Here is a 27,340-nt window from a genome sequence, read left to right as displayed (position 1 = left end):
TTCCATTGAGAACTCCAACTTGATAATGAGAGCTAAGAAGTCATAACACTATTCTGACAGGAAGGTACAGTTAAAGAAATTTGAAAAGCACCAGCAATACACGAAAATGATGGGCTAATTGAGGAAGCAAAGTGCAATCTTCTCCTCCCGGCAGGAAGCCACAGAGTGGAGAAGCCCCTGCTCAGTGGACAAAGAGATACAATCAAACGGCATTCAGCGCATGAAGAATTAAGCATCTGAGAGCAGAGTGACTTTTTCCATAGCAACAAAGCCTCAGAAAGCCCAGAATGTTATTGGCCAGAGTCTTGTATTGTTCTTCCAGGGCTACATCAATCCTCACCCTGGATGATTAAAAGTGCCAGAAGCAAGTGTGATATTCGGATATTCAAGTTAAATGATAAATGTGCATAGAATGAATAGAAAATATAGTTACATGTGTAAATAGCCAGAATGTTCAATTTCCAAATATGAAAAGTATATAGTTTAGAAACTAATTGAAATGGAAGTTTTAAGGATTTGATGCTTACTCAGCATCGCCTAATAAAAGAATGTATCCATTATCCAATCTTTGCTTTCGAAAGAGTTGGTTCTGTTAGGGGGTTGTGAAAGGGTCCAAATCTTTCTCTCTAGTCAAGGCTTTATGCTGGTAACAGGAGTGTGAAAGAATCTTCCTCAATGGCCAAGATCCCTGAAAGAACAGAGGTATGAAACTGCCCCTGGCACAGAAGCACCGAAGAAATGCAGCGCCTTGTAGAAAGTGGAGAAGCAGCACGTCACTGTCAGCTTGTGACCACTCTGTCATCACCCATGGAGACTGAACCGTGACCTGGTTTTCATTGCCTTCAACCACTTCTAAATATTGTCCATATTCTCAAACTTCATCCAAAATAGACTTGAAATTCTTCTCTTGTAAGGATTGGATCATGATTGAAGTGCAATGAACAGGCAGTTAGAATTCTGGTTGCAAAGAATTTAAGTTGAAAGCAGGAATTATGTCTTACTCACCTGTAATAACTTGTGTGCCGAGAGTAACTCCTGGTTGGATGACTAGTGGGTGAATGAATAGGAGGCCTAAAAATGAAATGGAAAATTTACGGGACAGTTGGAGTTGAAAGGCTGCCTTTAGGAAATTAAAGAAGCAAACCCCATAACTGAATTAACACTCTATGACACACTGAGCTACTGATCAAAGAGAGAATTTATTCACAGAGCTTTTCAAATACAAACAAAATAGCACGTTTTTATTTTTTACAAAATGAATATTGGAATAAATGTGGTACAGCACAGTACAATAATGGACGAAAGAAAACAAGATCTAGTGACTGGAAAATGTCTCTCATTACTCTCACATCTTCAACTGAATTCTCTCCTACAGTGGACAGAAAGTTGCCCCTTTACTTCGTAAGAATACCATAGCAGAAGCTACTCAGAGAAATATTGCATATTTTTTGAATAATATTGAAATACAAAGGCTTAATTCTAAAGATCTGCATAAACACTGAAAACATGTTGAGGGCATAAAGAGTTTATGCAGAGTATACAAAATACTGATAAGAGTGGCTTATTGGTCCATTTATTAGGTTTAATGTATACTTTATAAAGTGATAATACTGTATTTTAAATGTGTATTAAAAAGAAAACAGAGGAGTAATGCACTGCTAAACCTCTCATACAGACTGTGCAACAATTTAAATGTCTGTGTATGGGCATGTGTGTGGATGCGTACATCCGTAGGTGCTCGTGTGCTTTCAGAAGTGCCATGACTTACCGGGAACGTCTGTGCGTTACCCTGCTTCCCAACCTCATACTGTTTCTACTAGCCCTTTTGATTCTCTAAGTCATCATCCTTAAAAAAAAAAAAACCTTGTTTGCATATATAGGTTTGTTTTGTGTATGTGTGTGTTCTACATCAACAATACTCTGTGGAATAGAAACACCCAACACCCTGCAATATTTTTAGCCTTTGGTCCATTTTTCTCTACCATTCCATGCTCTACATTTCTTTCACAAATCTTGCACAACCCTTCCACATGGTATAATGTTTTTAATTCCACTGGGTTTCATTTCATTAGTGTTGTATGGTTTAGAACCACTATTCCACCTTTTGAGAATAGCTGGATGCTTCAGTCCCTCCCAGCCCCTTCAGCCCATCTTCTCCTCTGTTTGCTCTTGGTGGCTCCATCTCAGTATGGGTACTGTTTCTGTTTCTTGCCTGAGAAGCAAGCCAGCCATGTGCATAGCAGCATGGCGGTGGCAGCACCTGCTCCCGTGCAGTAGTAGGCCCAACCGATTTCACACTTACCTAGGGACACAAGAGAAGGAGAGAAAGCAGGCACAGATCAGGATGATTTTACAGGAGGTTCTGTTATTTCTCCCAGGGTGTGTGTTCCTGGTGTACCAAAGTGAAACTGAAATACTCATTTGAAATGTGACACTCACTCAAATGGAATGATAACAAGGGCTGAAACTTATCCCATGATGGAAGACAGCCGGAATAGTTGTGTGCATTTCAGAAGGACCTCAAGGCCTATGTCTCCTGCTAGCTAGTGATAGAAACCTTTTCTCCCCAACTGCAATGCTCACTCCCGTGGCTGAAGAAAAGGAGGAATAACAGCAATCAGGATAGGAGAGATGAAGGTATTAGTTCTGATTTAAATCACCCAAACTCATATGCATAATGAGGTACCTTAGAAAAAAATTCAAAATACAGGTAAGTCCTAAATATAGATACAGTTTCTGCAAAAGGGCCACTCTAAGGAGGAGATCCCTTTGAAGAATAATGCTAAAGTGAAAGAATCTACAAAAAAACTCCTGGAACTACTAAGTGACAACAGAAATGTTGCAGGATACAAGGGTAATATATAAAATTCAATTGCTTCCTATATACCAGTAATGAACAAGTGGAATTTGAAATTAAAAACACAATACTATTTATATTAGCATCCCGCAAAATGAAATAAGTAAAAATCTGACAAAATAGTACAAGGTCTTTATGAGGAAAACTATAAAACTGATGAATGAAATCAAAGAACTAAATAAATGAAGAGATATTCCATGTTCATGGATAGGAAGGCTCAATATTGTCAAGATGTCAGTTCCTCCCAATGTGATCTACAGATTCAATGTAATTCTAATCAAAATTCCAGAAAGTTATTTTGTGGATATCAGCAAACTTATTCTAAAGTTTATATGGAGAAACAAAAGACCCAGAATAACCAACACAATATCGAAGGAGAAGAACAAAGTTAGAGGACTGACACTACCTGAAATCAGGACTTACTATAAATCTCCAGTAGTCAAGACAGTGTGATATTGGTGAAAAAAATAGACAAATAGACTAAGGCAACAGAATAGAGAGCCCAGAAGCAGACCCACATAAATATAGTTAACTGATCTTTAACAAAGGAACAAAGGCAGTACAATGAAGCAAAGACAGTATTTTCAATAAATGGTGCTGGAACAACTGGACATCCACATGCAAAAAAAGGAAATTGGACACAGACCTTACACCCTTCACAAAAATCAACTAAAAATGGAGCACATGCTGAAATGTAAAACGTACAACTATGAAAATCCTAGAAGATAACATAAGAGAAAATCTAGATGACCTTGGGTATGGTAATGACTCTAGATATAACACAATCCATGAAAGAACTAACTGATAAGCTGAACTTTATTAAAATTAAAAAAACCTTCTGCTCTGTGACAGACAGTGTCAAGAGAATGAAAAAACAAACTGCAGACTGAGAGAAAGATGTGCAAAAGACACATCTGATAAAGGACTGTTATCCAAAATATACAAACACTTAAAACTCAACAATAAGAAAACAAACCTGGTTAAAAAATGGGCCAAACAGCTCAGACCACAGACACCTTACCAAAGAAGATATACAGATGCAGATAAGCATATGAAAAGACACTCCACATCATGTCATCAGGGAAATGCAAATTAAAATGACAATGATATGCCACTACATACCTATTAGAATGGCCAAAATCTGGAACACGGACACCACCAAACGTTGGTGAGGATGTGGAGAAACAGGAACTCTCATACATTGGTGGTAAGAATGTGAAATGTTACAACCATTTTAGAAGACAGTATGGTGGTTTCTTAGAAAACTAAACATACTCTTACCATACAATCCAGCAGTTGCATTCCTTGGTGTTTACCTAAAGGAGCTGAAAACCTGTGTCCACACAAACATCTGCACCTGGATATTTATAGCAGCTTTATCCATAATTGCCAAAACTTTGAAGCAATGGAGGTGCCTTTCAGAGTCAGGACTCAAATCTGGGTTCCAGGTTCTAAGAATAAGAAGTCACTGACCCAAAATATCCTACTTGAATTAGTGGAATAGGTTTCCGCATTCATTAATCCTTTTTTTTAAAACAACATTCAAGTTATTCTTTTTGCATGTACAGTAAGGAAGTCCTCTATATCTCTCATTCAACATTGTCTTTCCTGCCCTAATTGAATCCCCTTTTTAGTCAGTCTTAAGAAAATCAGAAATCAGACAATGCTCCAACAACAACCATTTTCTCCCTTTTCTTTTGGTTTTGTTTATCCATTACATTAGCTAAAACACATACAACCAGATGCTTGGATTTCACAGTCATTGAACATATAAACCATAGTTTGAAAACCGTATCTTTTTTTTACATGTCAGTCATTTTTACCTTGTTCATTAATAACTTCTTTATTGAAAACTACAAAGACTGTTAGGTGTAGCATGCAGTTTGACTTCCTATCTTCACTGAAGTCTACTGAAGCGGTAGTTAGCATGTGCCCCATTTACAGATAAGAAGGTGAGGTGAGGCAAAGCTTGAGTCATTGGCTTGTAGTTGCCATAAGCCAATAGTAACAAAATTAGACCAAGAGCCTCCACATCTTAAAAGTACTCTAGGGCACTACCTATGTACCAGACAATAGGATATGTTCAGCCTTCAACTTTGATTTCTCCCTCTCCATATCCAATAATAAATAATAACAATTAAGAAATAGCAAACACAGATTGATTAATATTTGCTCTGAATTGTAGAAGAGCTTTCGTGGAGTAAATATTAATACATTTAATCCTCATAAGAACACGATGTGGTAGGTACCTGAATATCATCCCCATCATTCGCATGGGGACACTAAGGCCAAGGAAAGTTCGGTAACCTGCCCAAGGACTCACCTGTAGAGTAAGAGGCGAGTCCTTTGCGTCTCTCTCCACAATTTATTCTGTGTGCCTCCACTCCTCAAGTGCCTACAGCAACCCCCGGCAGTCTTACCTGCTGTCATTGCTTTCCTGTCTCCCTGCTTTTGTTTATAGTATCATCAACAGCAAAGAGGGCAGCTATCTTTTCAAAAATCAATCATGTTAAGTCGCTCTCTTACTTAAAATCCTTTAATGATTTCTCAAACATGCAATCTCCTTCCAAAGGCCTGTGAGCCCCTGAATGAGCTGGCATCTGCCTACTTCTCAGACCTCATGACCACCTTCCCTCTTGTCTTCTTTCTGGCCATACTGGCTGTCTTCTCTGGACAACATCAGGCTTCTTGGTGGCTCCAGTGCTTCTCACTCATTATTCCTTCCACCCAAAAAATTCTACTTCCAGATCATTAGAGAGCTGGAGCTTTCTCAGATGGAATCTACCTGCCCCCCTCAACTTGTCTCATCAAAGTCACTCTATTCCTTCACCTCAATTTATTGCCTTTGTAGCACTTGCCATGGTTTGTAAATATTGTGTGTGCATGTGTTTAACTTCAGTCTATCCCACTAGAATGAAAGTTTCAATTTGGGGAGACCTTTGTATATTTTGTTCCCTACTGTACCCCTACAAAAGTGCCTGGCTCACAGTAGGCACTCAGTAAATAAATGCTGAATGAAAGACAAGGTAAAAGAAAGAGAGAAAGAAAGGAAACAAAGTAGGCAGATAGCTAGTCTTTCAAAAATAAAGTATGGGATTTTAAGAGTAACTCCAGTCTTATTTGACACAGAACTTCCGGAGAGAAGTTCCCAAACCAACTGTGCATTTATAGCTTTGTACAGAGTGTGTTCAATTTAAAAGGACAATAGATCCTGAAAGAGCACATCTCCACCCCAGGCTGGGTCTCACTGGCACAACGACCTCCATTAATACTGACAGATAGAATCAGTCTTTTCAAGGGTAACAGAGTCTCCTTCATGGACCAGATTTTCTGATAACCATAGGCTAATGTGGCTGTGAGTCTTGGGAATAATCTCCATTTTGAATTATTCTTTAGCTGGACTAAACAAATCTAGGAGGGAGAATTAATAGGTAGCTAAGAGATGGCAGGTGGTTTAGAACCAAAAAGTCAGCAAAATCTGTGGTCAGTCCATTCAGTATAAGGCTCATAACACAGAACACAATCAGTTGTTCATTAATAACAAGGTGTTGATCTTCCATGACCTAACATGAAAAGTGGAATACATAACTCTTTATTAATTATTGGACACTCACTCAAGAAAAAGTAGTTGGTGAGGCTATTTAAGAATAGTGTATGTAACAGTAGCCACGTGTGTTAAATAAAGATTAAAAAAAAAAAAAGCTACTAAAGCATTGACTATCAGAGAACCCAGGAAAGACAGTATAACTTTTTCTCTCCTCTAGAAAAGTCAATAAAATAGCGTAAGTTTAAATCTTAGGGGCTCTGAACTGGCAGGGTTGCTGTAGCAGATGGTGTAGATGCTCCACCCAATTCCTTTGGATCCCTTTGCTGGTTCTGGGCTCTCATCCATCAGTTACTGATTGCACTTTGCTCCTAACAGCTTATACTTGCAACCCTCTTCAGAGGACCCGTGAGTTGGGGGGCCACTTTGCTCCAACTCAGAAAGTTGAAGTACCCCTGGTGGGACCGGTAGCCAATGACGGGCTGGTGCAGGAGTCTAAAAGCCCTCCTTCTTGCCTCCAGGTGAGACAAACTCTGCTGTGGCATGAATGTTCCAGCGCTCGTAGGAGTCCAGACTGAGGCTGGGACCTCACCTGAAACTGCACCCTTGCTTCGCGTCTACGCTTTCACTATCTTGCTTTCCCTCTTCCTACTGGTTTCTCCTCGGCTCATTTCCTTGATCCCTTGGACAGGAATCCTCATCTCAGGGTCTCGGCTCTGGGGAACCCGATTTCAGAGAAGAGCAAATGAACACAGTCTTTCTTGTTTTTCTTTAACATGATAAGGGTCTGTGAAGTTTCTTCAGTTGTTAGAGGCTCAACCCACCCACCTACCCACCCAAGCCCTGCCATGCCCTGAAAGACCCAGAGCCAGGACAGAGCCTTCAGCCCGTCCTCCCTATGCTACCAGCTTCCCAGGGCCAATCCAACTCCTTGCCTTGATACGTGTGTATGTGTCATTTCTAATAACTGTTATGTTTCTGGAGCCTTTCTTGTTTGTGTCATAAAACAGGCAGTCAACTCAGCAGACCAACTGTCCATCACATGAAAATGGAAAGGTAGGACACCAAATAAAGGTACTTAAAGGTAGAAAATGTTTGAGGATGTTACACAGTCTTGCTGCTAATTACACACATGTGCTAGTTTATGTGTGTGATTTATACATTTTGTGGTTTAAATTTAGCAACTGGCTAAGATCCAAAATGAGCAACTAATGATCAGTGTGATTTAAAAGAAAATTATTCCTCTATTTCAGATATGAAGACTTTGGTTTGCTAAGTAATTGATAAAGTAAATCATTATTAAATCAATAAGGATTTATTCTGGTATTTTGGATTATACAGAAATATGGCCACCCCATCAATCTAACTTCAAAAAAATATACAAAAGCATACACCACACACACACGTATCTTCTGAGAAACAAAAAATGGTCAAGATCAGTGTAGTAAGATCAAGATGTGTCAATAAAATTTAGGCAAATCTAAAGAAACACTAAGTCATCCATCCCCTAATTCTTTATTCCCTTCTTCCCACCCTCTCTCTCTCCTTCAATTCTTTCATAAATTCAACAAATTACAAAAAAATTTTATTGGAGTATAGTTGACTTACAATGTTGTGTTAGTTTCAGGTGTACAGCAAAGTGAAACAGTTATACATATATCCACTCTTTTTTTTTTTTTTTTTTTTAGGCTTCTTTTCCCATGTAGGCCATTACAGAGCACTGAGTAGAGTTCCCTGTGCCCTACAGCAGATTATTATTAGTTATCTATTTTATATATAGTACTGTGTATATGTCAGTCCCAATCTCCCACAACAAATATTTTTTAACCGCTCACTCCAACTAGGAATCACTGGATGCTAGGGATGTACTCTGGAAAAAGATAAATACAGCCCCTGCCATCAAGGAGCCATCGTCTAGTCAAGGGCGTATTAAACAATAATTACTTAGATATTTATATAATGATAATTGTGATATGTGCTTTGAAGAAAAAACATCCAGGATGCTAAGACAGCAAATCACAAGGACTTTTATACAGTGAGGTCCGTGAAGGACAGCCTTAAATTAGAAGTGAAATTTAAGCTGAGACCTGGCAGATGAGCAGGGGCTAGCCAAGCCTGAATGCGGGAGGCCAGGGAAGAGTGTATTTGCACCAGGGGGATGGGAAATGTAACGGAGAAACGTAAGCAGATTTGGGTCTCGTTAAAGTACCGTTCAAATAAGAGATGGATGCCACTGTGCATGTAAACAAGAGATGGGGTTGGGTGTGACCACCTCCAGAGTTTCAGAGCTGGAAGCCTGAAGACTTCCTCTTCAAATGTTCATCTACACTGGTGTATAGACATGTGAGATAGTCAACACCCATCGGTAAGTCTTGAGCACCTACTCTTTGTGTTGCAATGTTACAGGAGACCAACGAGGGAACAAGACAGATAGCATCTTTGGTTTTACAAAGCTTATGTTCTAGTAAGGCCGATTCTTGAGTATCACTCACATCAGCTGCATTATTTTGAAACCATTCCTTGTATATTTTACACACGTCTGTTAGAAATTCAGTTAACAAGATTAACTAGATATAAAAGGGAATTTTTTTCATGAAACTATAAATGTAAATGTACCTCGAATTTCTTCAAAGGAGAAGAAAGATTTTTCTTCTTCCTGAGCATGATTCCTTCCATTGTTAAAACCCACACGCTCAATAATGAGAAATTAGCACTGTGTTTTACAGTAATAGGAGAAAAAGTCTTTCTGAGTACATTAGGCTATTAGGAAAGAGCAGATGTTTAAGTTAATATGTTTTAAACCTTACTGTAGTCCATGAGTAGTAACGGAACCAAAGGAAACCAGGAAATATGGGACCATTCTTCCCTGGCCTCTCACTTCCCCTGTCGTGGCAAAAAATTCTTGTTATTTTAATGCAAACCGAAAGCATTTTGCTAGAGGGCAAGTTTTGTCTGTGATCCTTTCAGGAAATTAGAGAAGCAAATCTGCTAAACTTTCTCTTTTGCTCTCTGTAATGCTCCATCAAACAGGACTCCAAGCACACAGGGTTGGCAAACTGCTGCTTTCAACGACGGGGAATGCCACTCTTGACAGATAAAATAGAGGTTACTGGGACAGAAAGCAGCAAACCACAGCCACCTGCAAAATCAATGGGAAAAGGTTCTGTGGCTGCATTCCAGGGCAGCCCCAGGGAGAAGATGGGTGGGAGAGGTGTGGTTGATTCTTTAGGGTGCCTCAAACTAGTTTTTAGTGCATCTTCTGTTAGTAACAGAGACAGAGGAAAAGGTACAAAGAACCCAGCTTTACTACAAATAACAGTGAAATTCCAGGGATCAGTTCATCTTTTGAGGACATTGATTGTATTCATTCACTCATTTGATTACTCTTTCAGAGCCCACCATGTGACTGCCTGTCTCATTCCTGTATCCCAAAGCTCAGTACAATGATGCCTGGACCACAGCAGACAATTGATACATATTTGTGGTGTGAATGGCTATCAGACACCATACCTGTGCTGAGAACAGAGATCTGAAATTATTAATTATATAATAGCTGTCATGGACAGCCTGTGAGCCAGGTGTTGAACAGTTTAGAAGTGGCATCTCATTTAACCATTTTTGCCTATGATGCTTTCCAGAAATTAGAGAAGCAAATCTGTTTATACTTTCCCAACATCATTCCCATTTTGAAGATGAAGACACTGAGTTAACATGCAAGATAAGTCACTGGCCCAGTATCTCAAATAAATGATGAAGCTTGAACTTGAACTTGAGTCAGTTCCAAAACTTTTTCGTGTGTTCAGATATGTTTTAGGAAGATCTGTATCACATTTTCCCCATTTGTCTCTGCTAGAACTTACGTGCCACAAAGAAATAAGATATATTTTGAGTGAAGGAAGTCAGAAAGAGAAAAACAAATATCGTATATTAATGCATATATGTGGAACCTAGAAAAATGGTACAGATGAACCGGTCTGCAGGGCAGAAATAGAGACACAGATGTAGAGAACAAACGTATGGACACGAAGGGGGGAAACTGATAGGGGGTGGTGGTGGTGGGATGAATTGGGAGACTGGGATTGACATATATACACTAATATGTATAAAATAGATAACTAATAAGAATCTGCTGTATAAAAAGTAAATAAAATTCAAAAATTAAAAAAAAAAAGATATATTTTGCATCTTTGAATTTACGAGTCTCCTTAGAAGACTCCATACACCCGTGCCTACCTTGCACAATTCTAGTTATTAAAGACCTGCAAGACTTGGCTCTCCCAATTTCAGGGCCAATGAAACCAAACTGGCACTCTCTTGGCAATCCCATCCCCCTAGGGATGTGAGGCAGTGGGGTCCAATACACTTGCTTGATCAAATTCAGATAACTGATTTTTCCTGGGTGATACCTGGCTATGGGCACGCCCTCAAACTGGATGCTTCTGACCTGCCCCCGCCAGAGCGGAGCTGAGAAAGGGCTCCAGGCCCTGGGCACCCTCCAGCCTGTAAACCCCTGGCCATCGTGCCATCCTCATACCCAGAGACTTTGCCACAGCGCCTCCTGCTGTCACAGTGATGCTCATTTAAGCACACAACAGGGTCCCTCAGGTAGTCCTGCCCTGTGACTGACGCTGTCCAACGCAAAGCTCCCTGTGTCTCCGACCTTCCCCGTGCTCTGCATTTGAACCTGAGCCCTGCCCGTTCCCAGCTCACTTCTTTCCTCACTGGGTCACTGCTGAGTTCCCAGCCTTGTGGCCACAGGTGCCTGAGTCCAGATATAAGCTGACTGCCTTCATTCATCAGGCAGAATATCTTTCATCTGTGATATTTAAAGTTTTTCAGCATGTAAAGATATCAATGCAAAGTTTGTGTAGAGAAGAAGCAGGCATGTCAGATTTCATCCCTTTTGCTGTACAAATAATGAAGGCAGAAAGGTGGAGGGATCTGTAGAGAAAAAAACTTTTGTATTCTTAAATACCATGGGTGGAAGTCTCTTCTTGAGTAAATTCCTTCCTACCTCTTCATATTCAGACCATCTTGTCTGCCCTGTGCATTAAAACCAAGAACAAAAGAATCCGTAGTGGGACCAATTCCTTTTGTCCTTTTGGGCAGTTACTGAACAGAGGTGTTGCTAGTGAGAAACAACAACAACAGGTTTTCAAATTTGACCTAAAACATACAAAAGCTTTAATTCAAACTTTTAATGGAACAAGGAGTTAAAATGACACCTGTGTCTGAAAAGAGAAGAGTGGAACTCAAACTTGATCGCTGGGCAAAAAATGTAGAAATGAAAAGGCTGAGGGAAGATAGTTTGTGAGATGGGGCTCATTTTAAAGCTCTTTGCTTGTTTCTGTCTGTTTAGGAATAGAAGCGTAAACTCACACTGCTGACCAGGGTCGTCCTGGACACAACCTCAGGGCACCATTTATACTGTACTCCCTGAGATGGACTCTAGGAGGTACTGTCCACAAGCAGATCTCAGTAACGGGGCCCCCATGGGTGCTTCCCAAGAGTAGATAGTATGGAGGTACGTGCAATGGTAGAACCCCCCTTACCCCCCAAAGACTGAGCACTGAGTCTGTGCAGAGTGTCCCAGGCAGCAGAGGCCACCTTCACGCCTCCTGTTTCCAGAGTGCGGCACAGTGGACAGACCCAGCATTTCTCCTCAAGAACTGCTGCTCTGGACTCTCATGAGCGAGGCTGCCTAAATCTTCTACCTCCCCTGCCCCTTCGCTCCCAGGTTTAGGGGACTGGACAGTTGGATTTGAACTCTCCTGGGAGTTGAATGGTACCTTTTCCCCCCAAACACATAGTACATCTCAGTGTATAAGGGTCTAGCTTGGAGCACTGGACTTCTACAAATAGACTCTTAAAAGACTCTCCACCTTCTTTGTCTGCCCTACTTGCTCCACGGAGGTATCCAGGAATGTAGAGTTAGCATATAACGCATCATGTGTCCATTGGTAAGAGCTGACACACTCAAGCTATGGCATTTGTAAGTACTCTCCATAACCTGCATGTCCAAGGGAGCAGGGATTTACTCTCTGGAAAAGATAAGATATGTTTCTGCAAAGCGCTCCTAACAGCACTATGTCTAAGGAGATATGTTACAGTCAGTTTTGATAGGGCTGGCAGACGAGTACGTGACGGGTAATGACCGCTGTGCAAGCACTGTACTCAAATATGAGCTCATGTTACATGGGTCTCAGGTTTTAGGGGGAAAAAAACCTTCTGAGTTACACATTAATTCTATTCTATTCAGTGGCATAAATTTCTCTTCTGGATTCCCACAAAGATTTTGTTAAAGAGCCATAATTTTAATTTGCTCTGTTGTGTCTCTCTTGCCCCTATAGACGTGTTTTTAGCTCCACCTTTAGGGTAAGGAGCTGAGAAATAAAGAAAAAAAGAGTTCTCCCAGGTACTATTTACCGTCTCCCATGGAAACAGCACTAGCCATCATCAACTTAGAGATTTACTAGAAAGTACCTATCCGAGGTCCCACACTTACACAGCTGCTCAAATTCATGAAAAGGCAGGACATCCAGAACAGCAGCTGGACTTGATATAAGGTTCAGCTGTTCTGACCCCAAACTATACATCAGGGGAGAAAAGACATTATGATTTATTATTATCACTTTTATTTTTATTATTAATACTTTCTGGAATCTTAAGTTCTAATATCAGAGTGTAGATTTGGACAGCAAGCTTTTTAAAAAAACTTTTTGAGCATCTGGAGATTTAAAATACTACTTTACGTTTGTTATTTTCTGAAAATGGAAAACCATGAAGTAGAAATAAAGTCCAGAACAAACAATATCTGTTATGAGAAAAATAAATTCCATCTCTCTCATGCATAATTTTATAATCACACTTATCAATCTGTAGATTAAAGTATTGTATCAATGTTAATTTCTTAATTTTGATAACTTTACTACTACATAAAAGAATGTAATTTTAAGGAATTATTCACTTAAGTGTCTAGGCATGGGGGCATCCTGTCTGAGGGAGAGATAATGGAGCAGGACAGAGGGGGAGAAGGACAAAGCAAATACGATGATACTTAACATGAAGGGAATCTGGGTGCAGAGTATATGAGAAGTTTTTGTACTATTTTTGCAACTTTTCTATAAATCTGAAATCATTTCAAAACCAAAACGAAATAAACATAAAAGTTCATATATGTAGATGTATACACAAATATATATGTGCACGCACACATATACATATATATACATATACATACATATACAGATGGTTCCTGACTTATGATGGTTTGACTTACAATACTTTGACTCTATGATAGTATGAAAGCAATACATTTAGTAGAAACCGTACTTTGAATTTTGCGTTTGGTCTTTGCCAGGGGCTAGTGATGTGCAGTCGGATCCCCTTTCTTGATGGTGGGCAGTGAGCGCAGCTGCCAGTCAGCCAGGCGATCACGAGGGTGAACAACCGATATACTTACAACCACTCTGTTTTTCACTATCAGTACAGTATTCAATAAATTGCATGAGATATTCAACACTTTATTATAAAAAAGTGTTTTATGTTAGATGATTTTCCCCAACTGCAGGCTAATGTAAGTGTTCTGAGCACGCTAAAGGAGGCTAGGCTAAGCTCTGATGTTAGGTAGGTTAGGTGTATTAAATCCATTTTCAACTCAGGGTATTTTCAACTTACGATGGGTTTATTGGGATGTAATCCCATCATAGGTTGAGGATCTGCATATAATACCAGTGGGAGGGAAGTTCCCTGGGGGTCCAGTGGTTAGGACGTGGGCCCGGGGTTCAATCCCTGGTCGGGGAACTAAGATCCTGCAAGCTGTGTTGCATGGCCAAAAATAAATAAATTAATTAAAATAAAACCAGTGGGAGACTTTTATACTTGTAAGTACAGAGAGCAAGAACTCAATACATTGGTAACATATGGCGTGCAACATGAGAAATCTGCATAATGACAATTTTTGTTGTGTAATTAAAACATGACAGCCAATGAAACAAACAGCCTATGGATTTAATCCACCTAAATAAGGAGGACATTTTAGCATGAATCATGAAACGCTGGGAAACGGCAACTGGGAAGGGATATGCGTGCAGGACACCCAGGAAACTGAGCGCGGGGCTCTGTCTTCTCCAGGATGTTCCCTGGGGGAGACCAGAGCAGCACGTGGGCACAGAGGACCGATTTTCCTCCACAAAATTACTCGGGCCTGGGAAGATGTAGGGGTTATACACTCTTTCCTTCTTACCGAAGGAAAAGGGTTTTCCAACTGATGTATAGAAGGATTTCACACAAGCTAAGCGTGTGCTCCAGAAGCAAAAGACAATAGGGATTTTTATGTGCAATCAAAGCTGTCCCCAGGCAGCTCCAGCTGTGGGTGCTTGAGGCAAAACAGGAAGGCGGGAGGAATGAGGACTACAGTAAAGGGATTAAACCTGAACAGGACAGCGGCATTTTTACATTCAAGCCTCGTCAAGAGCCAGTGCATCCACCTCCATTTCTGTGTCCTTTTGACTTTATGCTTTCTTCATCAAGGGTTGGCAACCTTTTTCTCAAAAGGGCCAGAGAGTAAATAGTTTAGGTCAAAAGCAGTCATAGACACACAGTAAACACATGAGCATAAATGTGTTCCGATAAAACTTTATTTAAAAAACAGGCAAAACAGATTTGTCTCATAGTTTGTGGATTCTCGATCTAGGTCATCTGTATTTCACTGATGAGGACCCTGTGGCCCGGGAGACTAAAGTGACTTTCCCAGATCTTTTGAACGTGTTCTCTTCAGTAGGAGAGTCTTTCTCTTCGTTTATAATGGAACATTTCCCAGTTCCCAATCTAAAGCAGGGTGCTGATGCTGGGTTATTCTTAACCAAAAATCTAGTTCTATTTGAGTAATAAGTCTCTGCACTACACAATTACCTGCTTGCACATTTAAAGTTAATTTCACATAGCTAAAGCAATAATTACAAAGTTGTGAGGGGGAAAAAAGTAAAGCAACAACCTCTTTTAAGAGCAAACCAGTACATTTAGACATATGGACTTCATGTCCATTTAAGTAAATCACTAGTGTGAAAACAGCTCTAGATACAAATGAGCAGGGTTAGATGAATGGATAAACAAAACGTGGTCCATCCACAATGGAATGTTATTTAGCCTTAAAAAGGAGTGAATGCTACAAGACGGATGAACCTTGAAGACATTATGCTAAGTGCAAGAAGCCAGACACAAAAGGACAAATATTGTATGATTCTACTTATTATATGAGGTACCTAGAAGAGGCAAATTCATAGAGACAGAAAGCAGCAGAGTGGTTACCAGGGGCTGGAGGTAGGAGATAATGGAGCGTTATTATTTAATGGGTATAGATGCTATTTGGGATGATGAAAAAGCTCTGGAAACAGACAGTGCTGATGGTTGCACAACATTGTGAATGTACTTAATGCCACTGAATTGTATACTTTAAAATGATTAAAATGGTAAATGTCATGCTATATACATTTTACCACAATTTCACAAAAAAGGAGCAGTGTTATGTGGGATAGAGAACAGAGCCGAGATGGGTCCGTCAGAGAAACTGGAAGCTCTGAGAACTAGAACTCCAGGTGACTTTGCTGGGCGTGGCTGCCTGGGAACCGACGCGTTTTCACTTCCGCTCACACCTGGGCTCCCAGGGGTTTCCCTTGTGAACCACAGAAAACCTGCTCATTGCTTTCTTTCATGTCAGATCCATCCAGGGTCCTTCCTCCTAAAGTCTACACTAAATCAGGGCCCTGCATCATCTTATCCTGAAACCCCTGTCAGAATCACATAACCACGAAAATGGTGGCAGAGATGCCTTGCCTACACAGCATTCCCACAAGACAGAGGAATAGCAAGAGAAATAAACATACCCCGGGGCCTTCAGAAAAGTGATTAAATTTCAGTTTAAGTTCAGAAAAGTAGGGTAAGTGGTGCAGCATCTGAATTCTTTTTGTTTTTTAAAACTTAAAATCTATAAATTTAACATTTAATTTTAAACAAGTTTTAAAGATGATAATTGAAGCATGTATATTACTTATTATTAGATAAGATGGTCTTAGTATTGTGAAGTTACCTAATTTATATCACAGTGCCATTAGAAGTTAATTGTATTTATCTTCATATATAGGGTACCATATGGCACACATATGATGAGATAAGTTTGTTACTATGAATATTCATATATAAAAAGAGAAAAATCTGTTACATTCTTAATACTATGACTTTTTATATTTTGGAGATCCTGCACTATATTTTAGGAATATAAAAGAATAGAAAGGTAAAGAGATTATACTCAGTAGCATTGCTGTACCAATCAAAATAATAACACTAAAAGTGTCTTTCCAGCCATGTCAGATAATTCAAGGTTTTCTATATAATCTTTAGGAAGGCAAAACACTGAAAGTTCAGTGTGTTTTACATCTCGTCACTACATATTGGTGAACTGACCACATCTCTGACAGGCAGTGCGCTAAGCAGGGACACAGGTTATCTACCATAGTCAGGGCTGGGTATTTTTCAATTTTCTCATCTTTGAAAAAAGTGCAACATATCCAGGTTCAGGTTTTTCGATACGACACATGCAGTGACATCATATCATCCTGTGGGTACGGTTATTCATTGCCATTTCTTAAAGATACCAAGATCTGTATCTGTGCCTAAGATCCCTCCCAGGAGCAGCATGTGAATTCTTATGATCACACCAATCAAATGGACCTCTGTTCCATGGCCCGGTGGATAGTTTTGTTACTATACATTTGCACGATTTACCCATAACGATGGTTTACGCTTTGTCCAGTCTGGCCAGCGGAGTCTCTGCTGGCGCGGTTGTTTATTAGTTCTTGCCCCTTAGCACCGGATCCACCCTAAAAGTTTCACTAGAGATAATGCCGTTGTTCAGATGATGAGGCACACATATTGGCTCCACATACAGAATGTGTAGCGCTGGCCTTTGTGTTCATGCTGTGAACTGACACAGAATCCCAACTCCGTGTGGAGGTGGCTGAGATAACCAGCGGTGCCTTATTCAGTGCCTGGCGATAAAGATTATCCTTTGGTTTCTTTCTATAGCTGCCATTTATAAAGGCCGAAACTACCTGAAATTCAGCTCCTTTGACTCACGGATGGCCCCAAAGACAGTGTGAAAGGACCCAGGCTGTCTCTAATTGCTGCTTCCCAGTGTGGCCTGTGCCTGCTGCCAATCTTCCAACAATCCCACGAGCCAGTTTCCAGCCGGATGGCATTTTATCTACCCTCCCGTTTGCACCTGTCACGCTTTCATTGGCCACCGAGCAGCCTCTGAATACAGTCTCGGTATCCAGTGAAATGGAAATGTGTGGCCGCAAGGGCTGCTTTGATCTTGGGTAGCTGCCCTCGGTCCAAAAGGTTTCCTTGATGATCGCTCCTTGCTTGTAAGGTAGCTCTTGGGAACGGACTTAATCCAGTTTGGTCAAGCACAACCTTGAGACTCTGGTAAATTACAACACCCACTGAAGAAGCAAGAGGGATGGTAAGGCGTAGCTACTCTCCAACAACCTCATTTCCAAGTTATCATGAAAGCAAGTCTCGGACCACATCCTGCTACACATACCGACACTTATTAAACAAACACTTACCAAAAAGCAGGCACAAATCAGCTCACTAAACTGTTCTGAGAGCTAGTTAAATCCTAGCTCCCTATCATTTTAAGTGATTGGGCTACCATCTTGCATGAAAGAAACACTGGAGGCAAATGAAGCAAGGTCCAGGGAAGAATTCTGTTCCTTCCGGCAACAAATAACCAAAAATCCTCTGAACCAAAGACTAGAAACGGAGTCCTTAGGGAGGATCAAGCTTTGACTGCCATTCCTAAGGACACAATGGGCACAGCTGGAATGCTGTAGTAAAGCTGTTCTCATTGTTAAAAATACTAAAACACATATCGCTGTACTGGTGCATGAACAGCCACTGCCCCAAGTTCTCCACATGCCCCACTGGCCCCTCGCTCCTCTGAGAACCCTAGGGAATCCTGTGTCCCAGGAGTAAAAAAGCTAGTGCTTGGCCGAGCAGGGCCCCTTGGGCGCCTGCTCCAGCATTTGTTTTAGTTTGGATTAGTCAGGGCCCATGACATACTGGTTATTAAATATTTTAAATATCTTTCAGACTTACAATAATGGCTATATGCCTGGATGGCTGTTTAAATCCTTTCACAGGGATACTCCAGTACAGGGAGTAGCTCTAGCTCTTTAAGCCAATCCATAATCTTGAATATCTTTAATTTCACCAATGACAGTCCATTTTTAACATTTATCATGTTAATAAGTAAAACACCAATTCCACCATTAAAATCCAATTCCACCATTAAAACACCAGTTTTAATAATAAAACACCAATTCTACTATTAAAATCCATTTCTGACCATGGCTATACTAATAGTGAGGCTTCTGGTGTTGGTCGAGATATGGGTAATAGTAGCCTTGAGTTTCCACTCTGGATCCTGAACCTGAGCTGTGACTTCCTATAACTCACACACACATCTCAGTCTGTCTATTCGAAAGTATTTTTAAACGAATAACAGGCATCGTAACAGTGGTCTTAAGAACTTTGAAGAATCTGAGATCTTATTCTACTCGTAAGCTAACAAGTCAGCCTGCCCCACTTTCACGGATGCTGGCGAAAGCTAGGAGACTTCTGGATCGGAGATGGAGGACTGGGTTATTACCCTCAGCACAGCAGCCAGCATGAGCTTCACGTCTGGTGAAGAATCCATCCCACAGGGGCTGACGCAGTAAACTCAGTAAGTTTGTGTCACCGTGAAGGAATCCTAAGCTTACGGATCCCCAATTTTTTTTTATAACAGGCTGCAAGCAAATCCACCCACACTTTGCCCCAGAGGGAGACATTATTATAGGGAACAATAAACAAAACCTGTCCTCTGCTCCAGCAGGAGTCATTGTCTTCCAAGGCTGCTCACTATACAAACATCTTTGAAAAGGCAGTTCAGAACAACGTGCTCCCCAGGCATGGTGGAGGACGGCCCACTAAAGAACCTGGCTAGGATTCTAAGTGGAAGCGTATTCCATTCCTTAGGAAGGTGGAACGCTCATTTTCACAGATACGATTTCAAATTAGAATTGGTGTCTGGGAGTATTTATTTGCAATAATGCCTATTGCAAGTAGAGATGTTTCTCCCTATAACCTCCCTCTGACAAACACTTTGGTAGATAATGAAATCAAGTCAAAGGAACCCAATGGCCTTCCAGCTTCCTGGGGAGATTTGAGGATTGTTGGGAGACTAGGTCTAGAATTCAGGCTTCTAAGCTTTCCAGTGTCAGACTTCCAAATGCTGCTTACCACAGGCTCTGAGTCTTCATGTGCCAGGAATCCACTTGAATAATAAATAAAAACTATGAATACTCTTTCCAGAAGAAAGCACATATGCGCAAGCATATAAACTCTGCACAGTTTTCGGTGGGGTAACAAATTCCCTGAAGCCTGTTGATGGATGGACTTTGGGCTTCTTGAATGGTCTGGAGACCCCAAGTTAAAACTCATCCCTAGAACAAGGGTTACTGTAACATTGAACTCAATTACCAGTGTCATCAAAACACCCAGCTGCTAACCCAAGCAGCTGACGTACTAAGATATCATGTAGCAGCTCTCCAAAGCATGACCCCAAATCAAGAGGTTGAAAAAAAACCCTGTCCAGAACATACAAAAATCAGTGCCTCAAAGATGCACAGTGCACAGAAACAGAGCTGAACTGTGTTTTTTTAAAGCACACTTCTCAGATGATTTATGATGACTTGAGAAAGGACACAAATTAGAAGTAAAAGAATAGGAGAGAAAGGGGTAATTAAGAACTGCAATGAATAATCGCTGACAGGGTGACATAAAACTGTTGCAAAACAACTACAAAAAGAGCAGAAAGAACTCAAAGATTTTTTCAGTCTTGGTTATTTAGTAAAAGGGCAAATCACTCAACAAATGTCCATGGCTCTTGGGGATGACTCCGCATGACAGCATAGCAAGCTAATGATTTTTTTTTTTTAAGTCTTGTTTATCTTTTATATATTCTGGCTAAAGCGATGGAAAAGTATATGATACATTCTCAGACTTTTTCAACATGACTAAAACAGGAAATGTGTTGGTGTTTCAGGCAGCAAGGAGGAACTGATATTTATTTGTACGTCTTCATGTGCAAAAGCATCTTTCACTACCCCCTTCAATCCTTTTAACAGGCAGGTGAAGCAGGTACTGTTATCTTCTTTTAGAGAATGAAGAACTGAAGTTCTGAGAGCTCAAATAACTTGCCCAGAATCAAACAGCTCTCGGGGAGTGAAACTGAGATTCAAATCCAGTCCATGTTTTTTCCTTTAAGAGGAAAATTCATTTATCTGGAATAACTCATTTGTACAGAACTTTCTGAAAAGAGCTGATAAATGAGTTTTACTCTACAAATTCTCTATATTAATTAGTTTTTGTCAACACTCTACCAGGTTAAAAATCAGGTGAAAAGTCAGATCAGCCCTTTGATTACTTTGTTACATTTTTGGTTTTATTCAAAAACCACTTTTGATGGATTATTAATCACTAATGCTTACCAATGACCCTTTCCTCACAGGAGACCTGTTAAGAGGTCTATCTTCTATTTCTATTACAGAACAAAGGCAAAAACACACAGGAAGGTCACTAACATAGGAGTTAACACAGTAATGTGAATTCTCAATTCTGGGGCAGAAATATTTCTCCCAGGATTAACAGCCACAATATAAAGATTTGAAAGAACTCTCCTCTAACGTTCATATAGACACATCTCCCAGGAACATTAGTGAAAGGTCTTTCCTCAGTGTTACTATTCCGAACGAATAGACAATTAGATAAGAGGATGGTCTAAGACAAATCTGTGTGAAATCTCTCAACTGTAATCTCCTTGAGGGCAGGGAGCTGGTAGGAGACTTCCCAAAGGGGTTGTATTACGTTATCAGAAGGAATTATCAGCTTGGGATGTTGGGGGTGGGCAGTAGATTCTTCTTTTTAATTAATAGATTTATCCCTAAATCCTTAACTATCAGAAACATTCAATAAATCTACATATTTATTCAAGATGATGTTCATATAGCCCATTTGTCTTAATTGCTCTTTCTCAGAGTCACTGTTAACATAATCGATTAAACAAAGTTCATTCCTGAGAGAGGATCTAAAACATCAAAACCCGTTAAATTTAGTGTTAGTGTATTTCTACCCCCAGATTAATATTCAAACGAAACATACTAGGAAATAGTAAAGCGCACATAATACAAAAGAATAACGAGAATGAACCAGTTCAATCTCCTAAACTTCCTTCAGTAAACTGAATCTAAAATGGCACACCACTCAGGTATATCATTTTCTGTTTTTATAAAAGGATAACATTGAAAAAACATGAAGAAGGATCTTTAAAAGACAGACTAACATATTCTTCCCAATAGTTTGGTGGCCATATCTTAATATTTCTTAATATCTCAGTATTAAGATACAGCCACCAAAATACTGGGAAGAATGATATTTCTCATTTCCTGCAGGTTTTCTAAGCACATTTCCTTTTTTCCACTAGCATTGAATTTCACTGCTGCAAATCGCTGCAAGTCACTTTAGGTTTTTAAAAGGCACTGATACAACAATGGGCAAGATCCTGCTCTAAAATAACCAGACCAAAAAAGACTTTAGGAAGAAAAGATTTAGAGCAATTTCTTTTTTCATCTACCAGGGCTTTTGGTTTTTTAAACTATGACCCTGAACTTGATTACTTTCTAGGAGATGGTTAAGCCATTAGTCCCTTAGAGAGTAATGTCATGATTCTCACCAGGATATCAGTGGCCAAGTGGATACAGAAACATGATGGCAGCTGCCTTTTTAGTGGTCAAAAATGAGCCATAGGGTTTCTTCCTTTTTATCTTCTCTCTTCCTTCCTTTTCTCTCTCAGCCTCCCTCTCTCCCTTCTTTTAACCATTTCATAGACAGCAGATATGTGACGTGCAGGTAAGAATCATATCTATCTAATTCATAATTTTATTCTAAGTATCTGGCACAATTTTTGGAACCTAGAATGTGCTTAATAAATATTTGTTGAATAAATAAATATGTCTATTAAATACTGCTATGAGCCAAACACTGAGATAGGCACCAAAGTTGCAAAAATCCTGTCCCATAGGAACCTGCAAAGATGTGTTTAGGGAAGCAGATAGAATTGGATCTATGATTATACAGAATGGGGTGCTTTTTCCTAAAGCAGGATCAGAGGCATTTACTCAGCTATAACTTAAAGTGGAAATGTTCATGCTCTAATGTTATTGTCATGGTCCCAGGAATGGGCGGGTTGAATTTATGCCCCTGAAATGAATTGATTCTTCTCCCTACTTTCTGAAATGAACACAGAAAATCCTTCATCTCCTGAAAATGAGGCCCCTAGGAAAGCTGAGTGACCAACAAAGCTGATTGTTTTTTCCTTGGAGACACTTTGCTCCGTCACTTCATCACCAGCCAAGTTGGACCTCCTCTGCCTGTGGCGGCTTCCCAGCATCCTTTCCAGCATCACCTTCTAGAATGTTCTCATGGGTCCCCCCAGGCCTACCAGTTTAGGTCTTGGTTTAACTCACAGCAGCTGCCCGGCTTCCCTCTGTCACCCTCCTGCACTAGAGCCGAGAGAAGGAATATAGGCTCATGCTGGACCTTCTAAGTGACTTCCAGCGATTAGCACTTAAGTGTCAAAAGTTTGGAACTGTTCCAGATAATAGCCACGGAGGAGGCGGGAAATCATCACTGCTTTAAAGACTTTACCTTTGGCTAAATCTCAATGCATATTCAACACCTTACCTCTAACCCGTCTCCCAAATAGCAGTCTCATAACAGGATCATCAATTACCTTTAAGCAATGACCAGAAACGCATCAAGTGTTAGCGGTCTCTTCCCAAACGGAGCAACAGATGCTGCCTGTTGCTCTTTGGGAGCGCCTAGCAGGCCAGCCCAGCTCCCGCACAGCTCAGACGGCTGCAGCCCCTGGGCAAAGCCTCCGCTTGGTCTGCATGAAGCAGCCTCAAAAGTCCACGTAAGTCACTGGAGTCTTCTCACTTCTGGCCAAAGGGATGCTTGTTTTATTCAATATCACAGAAGCTGAGAGCAGCTTCTCCTGCTATTGTCTGCAGAAATAGAAGCTTCTATGTGGACATCAGGAAAACTGGGTCACTCAGCTTCAGAAACACCCACTAACGCCAAGCTTGAGAAAGCTCAAAAAAGAAATTTTCTACTTTCGTTCCCATTTTGGCCCACTGACCCCCCCATAGCTTGCTAATCATTTTTTTTTTCAAGTGCAGTTTGATTTGGGATGAGAGAAAACACGAGTCAGGAGTCAAAGAGCTCAAGGAGACGTATCCAAAGAGATGTGCAATGGTCGTTGCTCAGATCAGAGGAGAAGAGATTTCTTCCCTGGAGTGAAAATTTGGAAGAAACAGACTCTCTTCTTTTCTGACACTGAGAGGTTCTGAGTTTTCCGAGTGTATGGTACTGTTCTTGAGAAGCCAAGAGCATAATTTCAAGAACAGGAAACATGATGGCTTCTTAATCAAATTAAATAGCAAAGTGAAAGCAATAATTACTCAAATTTACTTGGCAAATTAGCAAGACAAATTAATTGAAACTCTACTTTTTATTTTTTTAAATGTTTAAAATTTTAAAGTTTTTTTGAAACTCTATTTTTGATCATAAGGATATAGTTAGAAAAGTCTTTGGTGGATGAAAATATCTCTGAGGCATGAATTAAATCAACTGGACAGCCTGATGATAAAGCCCTTATGCTTAATGTGTAAATCCCAACTTGCTGGCATGGACTATAAAGGAAGAATAGAGATTATCAGCAAATATTCATTAAAAATGGTCCTGTACAAACAATGTGCATAATAACAGCAAACATCTACTGGGCTTTTGTTACGCGAAGATGCTGTGCTACACTATGTATTATTCTTTTCACTTGTACTGTTTTGTTCTCTTAAAAATTAATAAAGAGAATCATTACCACTTGCACAGCATAAACCATTACTGTCCCTTTGTCCACAACCATGGACTTCATGACAGAAGGAGCACAGAGCACCAAAGTCGGACAAAAAATAGAGACTGAGATGCCTTTTCTCCTCTTAGTCTCATCTTCCGCTTACAAACGTCACTACTTCTCAGTAAATCTGGTTCTGTAAAACTCTGAACACATCCACGCTGGGCCACAAGAAGCCAATCTGTACATGGTATTGCCTGACAGCAGCATTTCATTCAAGATGGGCACACGTGACAAATTGGTCCAACTAGACCGAGGAGAGAGACTTTTATTCCATTACTGGGGGAGAAGCTCGCCCTCGCCTATGTGATGTGAACAAGGATGCTTAGAGCCACAAGTGCCAAATGCAGTCCTCTTCCGACCAAGGGGAGAGCTAGCCTCAGGATGAAGGACTTCGAGATGGACAACCTCTTTGAGCCCCTGGCTCAGTCAAGTCTGAAGTTCACCTTGGCTCTGGCCTTCCTGTAATAAGGGATCTTAAATGTCTTCTTTGTTTAAGCCAGTTGCCATCAGATTTTTGTAACCTAAAGTTAAAGCCTCCTAATTTATATAAAACAAAATGAATGAATGTTTGTTAAACTAAATTCTAGCAAGACAAAAAATTAATTTTTCTATATAAATTAAGGCTTTTTTAAAAAAGTATGGTCGCTGACCACTTATACCTGAATCACCGGGGATCCTTGTTTGAAACACAAATGAGAGAAGCATAATATCCAAGGCATAGAAACTAAAAATCTATTCTCTCAACCAGCCTACCTCTGATTCCAATGCTAAAGGTTGAGAACGACTGTCAAGGCAAGCTATAAAATTTCAGTGGGGGAATTTAGAAATTCATTATGCAGCCTGTTTTAAATTCTTGTTTCCCTGTTTTTAAAATGTGTGTATTCAAACCTGCTCCTTGCTTCCTCATAAATAAGTGTGATCTAAAGGTAAGCAGAGTAACAGTCTTTGATTTGTGAAAGTGGATATTTTTGCAAAATTGCTTCAAAGCTCAGGACTTGATAAAATACGAAAATGCTTGAGAAATAATCAATAGCCTGATAAAACTGTTTTCGATGAATGTAAAACAAATTCTCCCCCAAGTGCCTTTCTAAGGAAAGCAGGCATTTAAAAAAGTAGATTCTATTAGGCTCCCACCACGTTATGTTACAACCACAAATGTGAGCTTTTTACATAGCCCCTTCCTTGCCTAAACAGTACTCATATTTCTGGACTCAGTTTAAATGCTCTTTCCCTGGGAGGCCCTTCCTAGCCCCCCAAGGATTCCTACCCCCTCTGGTGCCTAATCAGGCTTCTTCCTGACTCTTCTCCCTGACCTGCCTGCAACCTACCTCCCTGTCACCCTAAAACACGCCCACATTCACCCTTTACCTACCTAAATCCTCTACAGCCTTGAGGGGTCAGCTAAAAATAACACCTCCTTAAGAAGCACCTAGGTGAGGTCAGGGCCCCTGGTGAAATAGCAACTAAATGAAATACCAATCGGGCTGCTTTTGGCTGCAAGTAAGAGAAGGCCTGCCTCCATCTTTTACCCTGTAAGGAAATGAATTACTGTGTGTCAGCAAGGCTGGAAATTCTAGGGAATGCCTGCCCACAGGCTGGTTTCTCTGCCCGCCTCTGCCCTGCAGCCTGCACCTTCCTGCTATTCCACCTTGTCGGGGTGGCTGCCAGAGGGAGGGAGACCATGGCCTCTGAAGCCTCTTCCTTAGGCATGTGATTCCATCTTTCTCAGAAGCCTCTGGAAACATCTCCAGTCTCACTCGCCCAAATGAGCTTAAGCTTTCCATGCTAGTGTTACGAGGTGGGATGACCAAGCTTAAATAATGGTGCTTTTCACACCTTATGTCACAACACGACACAACAAGAAAATGGTAGTATTTACAAAGGACACTAGGATAACTGGATGGGGCTGCTCGGTGCCAAGTCTTGGACTGTCCTATATCCTGACCGACTGAAGGAATCGATAAATCAGCACAAATGGAATGAACACATTTCTGGCACATCAGGGGGACGCTTTGCTTGAGGTCAGGGGTCTCAGACTACAGCTCCACTACCCGTTTGTGTAAATAACGTTTTATTGGGACACAGTCACACCCATTCATATAGGAACTGTCTTACCATGTACTTGGCCATATGGCTTGCAAAGCTGAAAATATTCATGATCTGACTCTGGCTCTTTATGGAAACATTTGCCAAACTTTGGCTTAGACTGACCAACTAGAGTGGAATAATATTGGCAAGACAACCACAATGCCCATTACAGTGCCTGACCCTTTTTAACACACTTTCCATATATATATATGTGTGTGTGTGTGTGTATATACACACACATACACACACACACACACACACACACACACATATATATATATATATATATATATATATATATATATATATTCAAGTATATGTGCCTTTCCTGTTAGTTTTTAAGTTCCATGAGGGGAATAAATAGTGTCTTTTTAAATTCGTTCCTGATGCCATGTCCCCAGCACCTTGCACAAGGTCTGGCACATCGAAAGCACCCTATAAATATTCCTTTGCTGAATAATTGAATGAATGCACTCCTTAAATAATCTGCCAAAGTGGGAACAAAAGCAACAATGATTTCTTTGGGGACATGCTCTAAAGCAGCGGTCCCCAACCTTTCTGGCACCAGGGACTGGTTTCCTGAAAATTTTTCCTCAGATGGGGGGCGGGGAATGGTTCAGACGGTAATGTGAGCAACGGGGGAGCAATCGGGGTGGCAGATGAAGCTTCACTCACTCGCCCGCCGCTCACCTCCTGCTGTGCGGCCCGGTTCCTAACAGGTTGGGGACCCCTGCTCTAAAGACAGCAATCACGGTTCAGTACCGGCACGCCAAGA

The 27,340-nt window shown here is 40.6% G+C and overlaps 1 protein-coding gene across 2 annotated transcripts in view; it reads right to left on the bottom strand.

Annotated features, from left to right (window-relative positions):
* Nucleotides 1–1,180: 1,180 nt before the first annotated feature.
* Nucleotides 1,181–27,340, bottom strand: part of LHFPL6 (LHFPL tetraspan subfamily member 6) — a 270,020-nt gene continuing 243,860 nt past the window's right edge. For both annotated transcript variants that reach the window (XM_082435036.1, XM_082435035.1), the window contains one exon: nucleotides 1,181–2,302. In XM_082435036.1, coding sequence (XP_082291162.1) covers nucleotides 2,184–2,302 — 119 coding nt within the window. In that variant the 3' untranslated portion in view covers nucleotides 1,181–2,183. The remainder of the gene's footprint in view (nucleotides 2,303–27,340) is intronic.

The sequence above is a fragment of the Balaenoptera physalus genome (assembly GCF_965194825.1).
Source record: "Balaenoptera physalus genome assembly, chromosome: 18".
Classification (NCBI taxonomy): Eukaryota; Metazoa; Chordata; class Mammalia; order Artiodactyla; family Balaenopteridae; genus Balaenoptera; species Balaenoptera physalus.
This window is presented reverse-complemented; position numbering and strand designations above follow the sequence as displayed.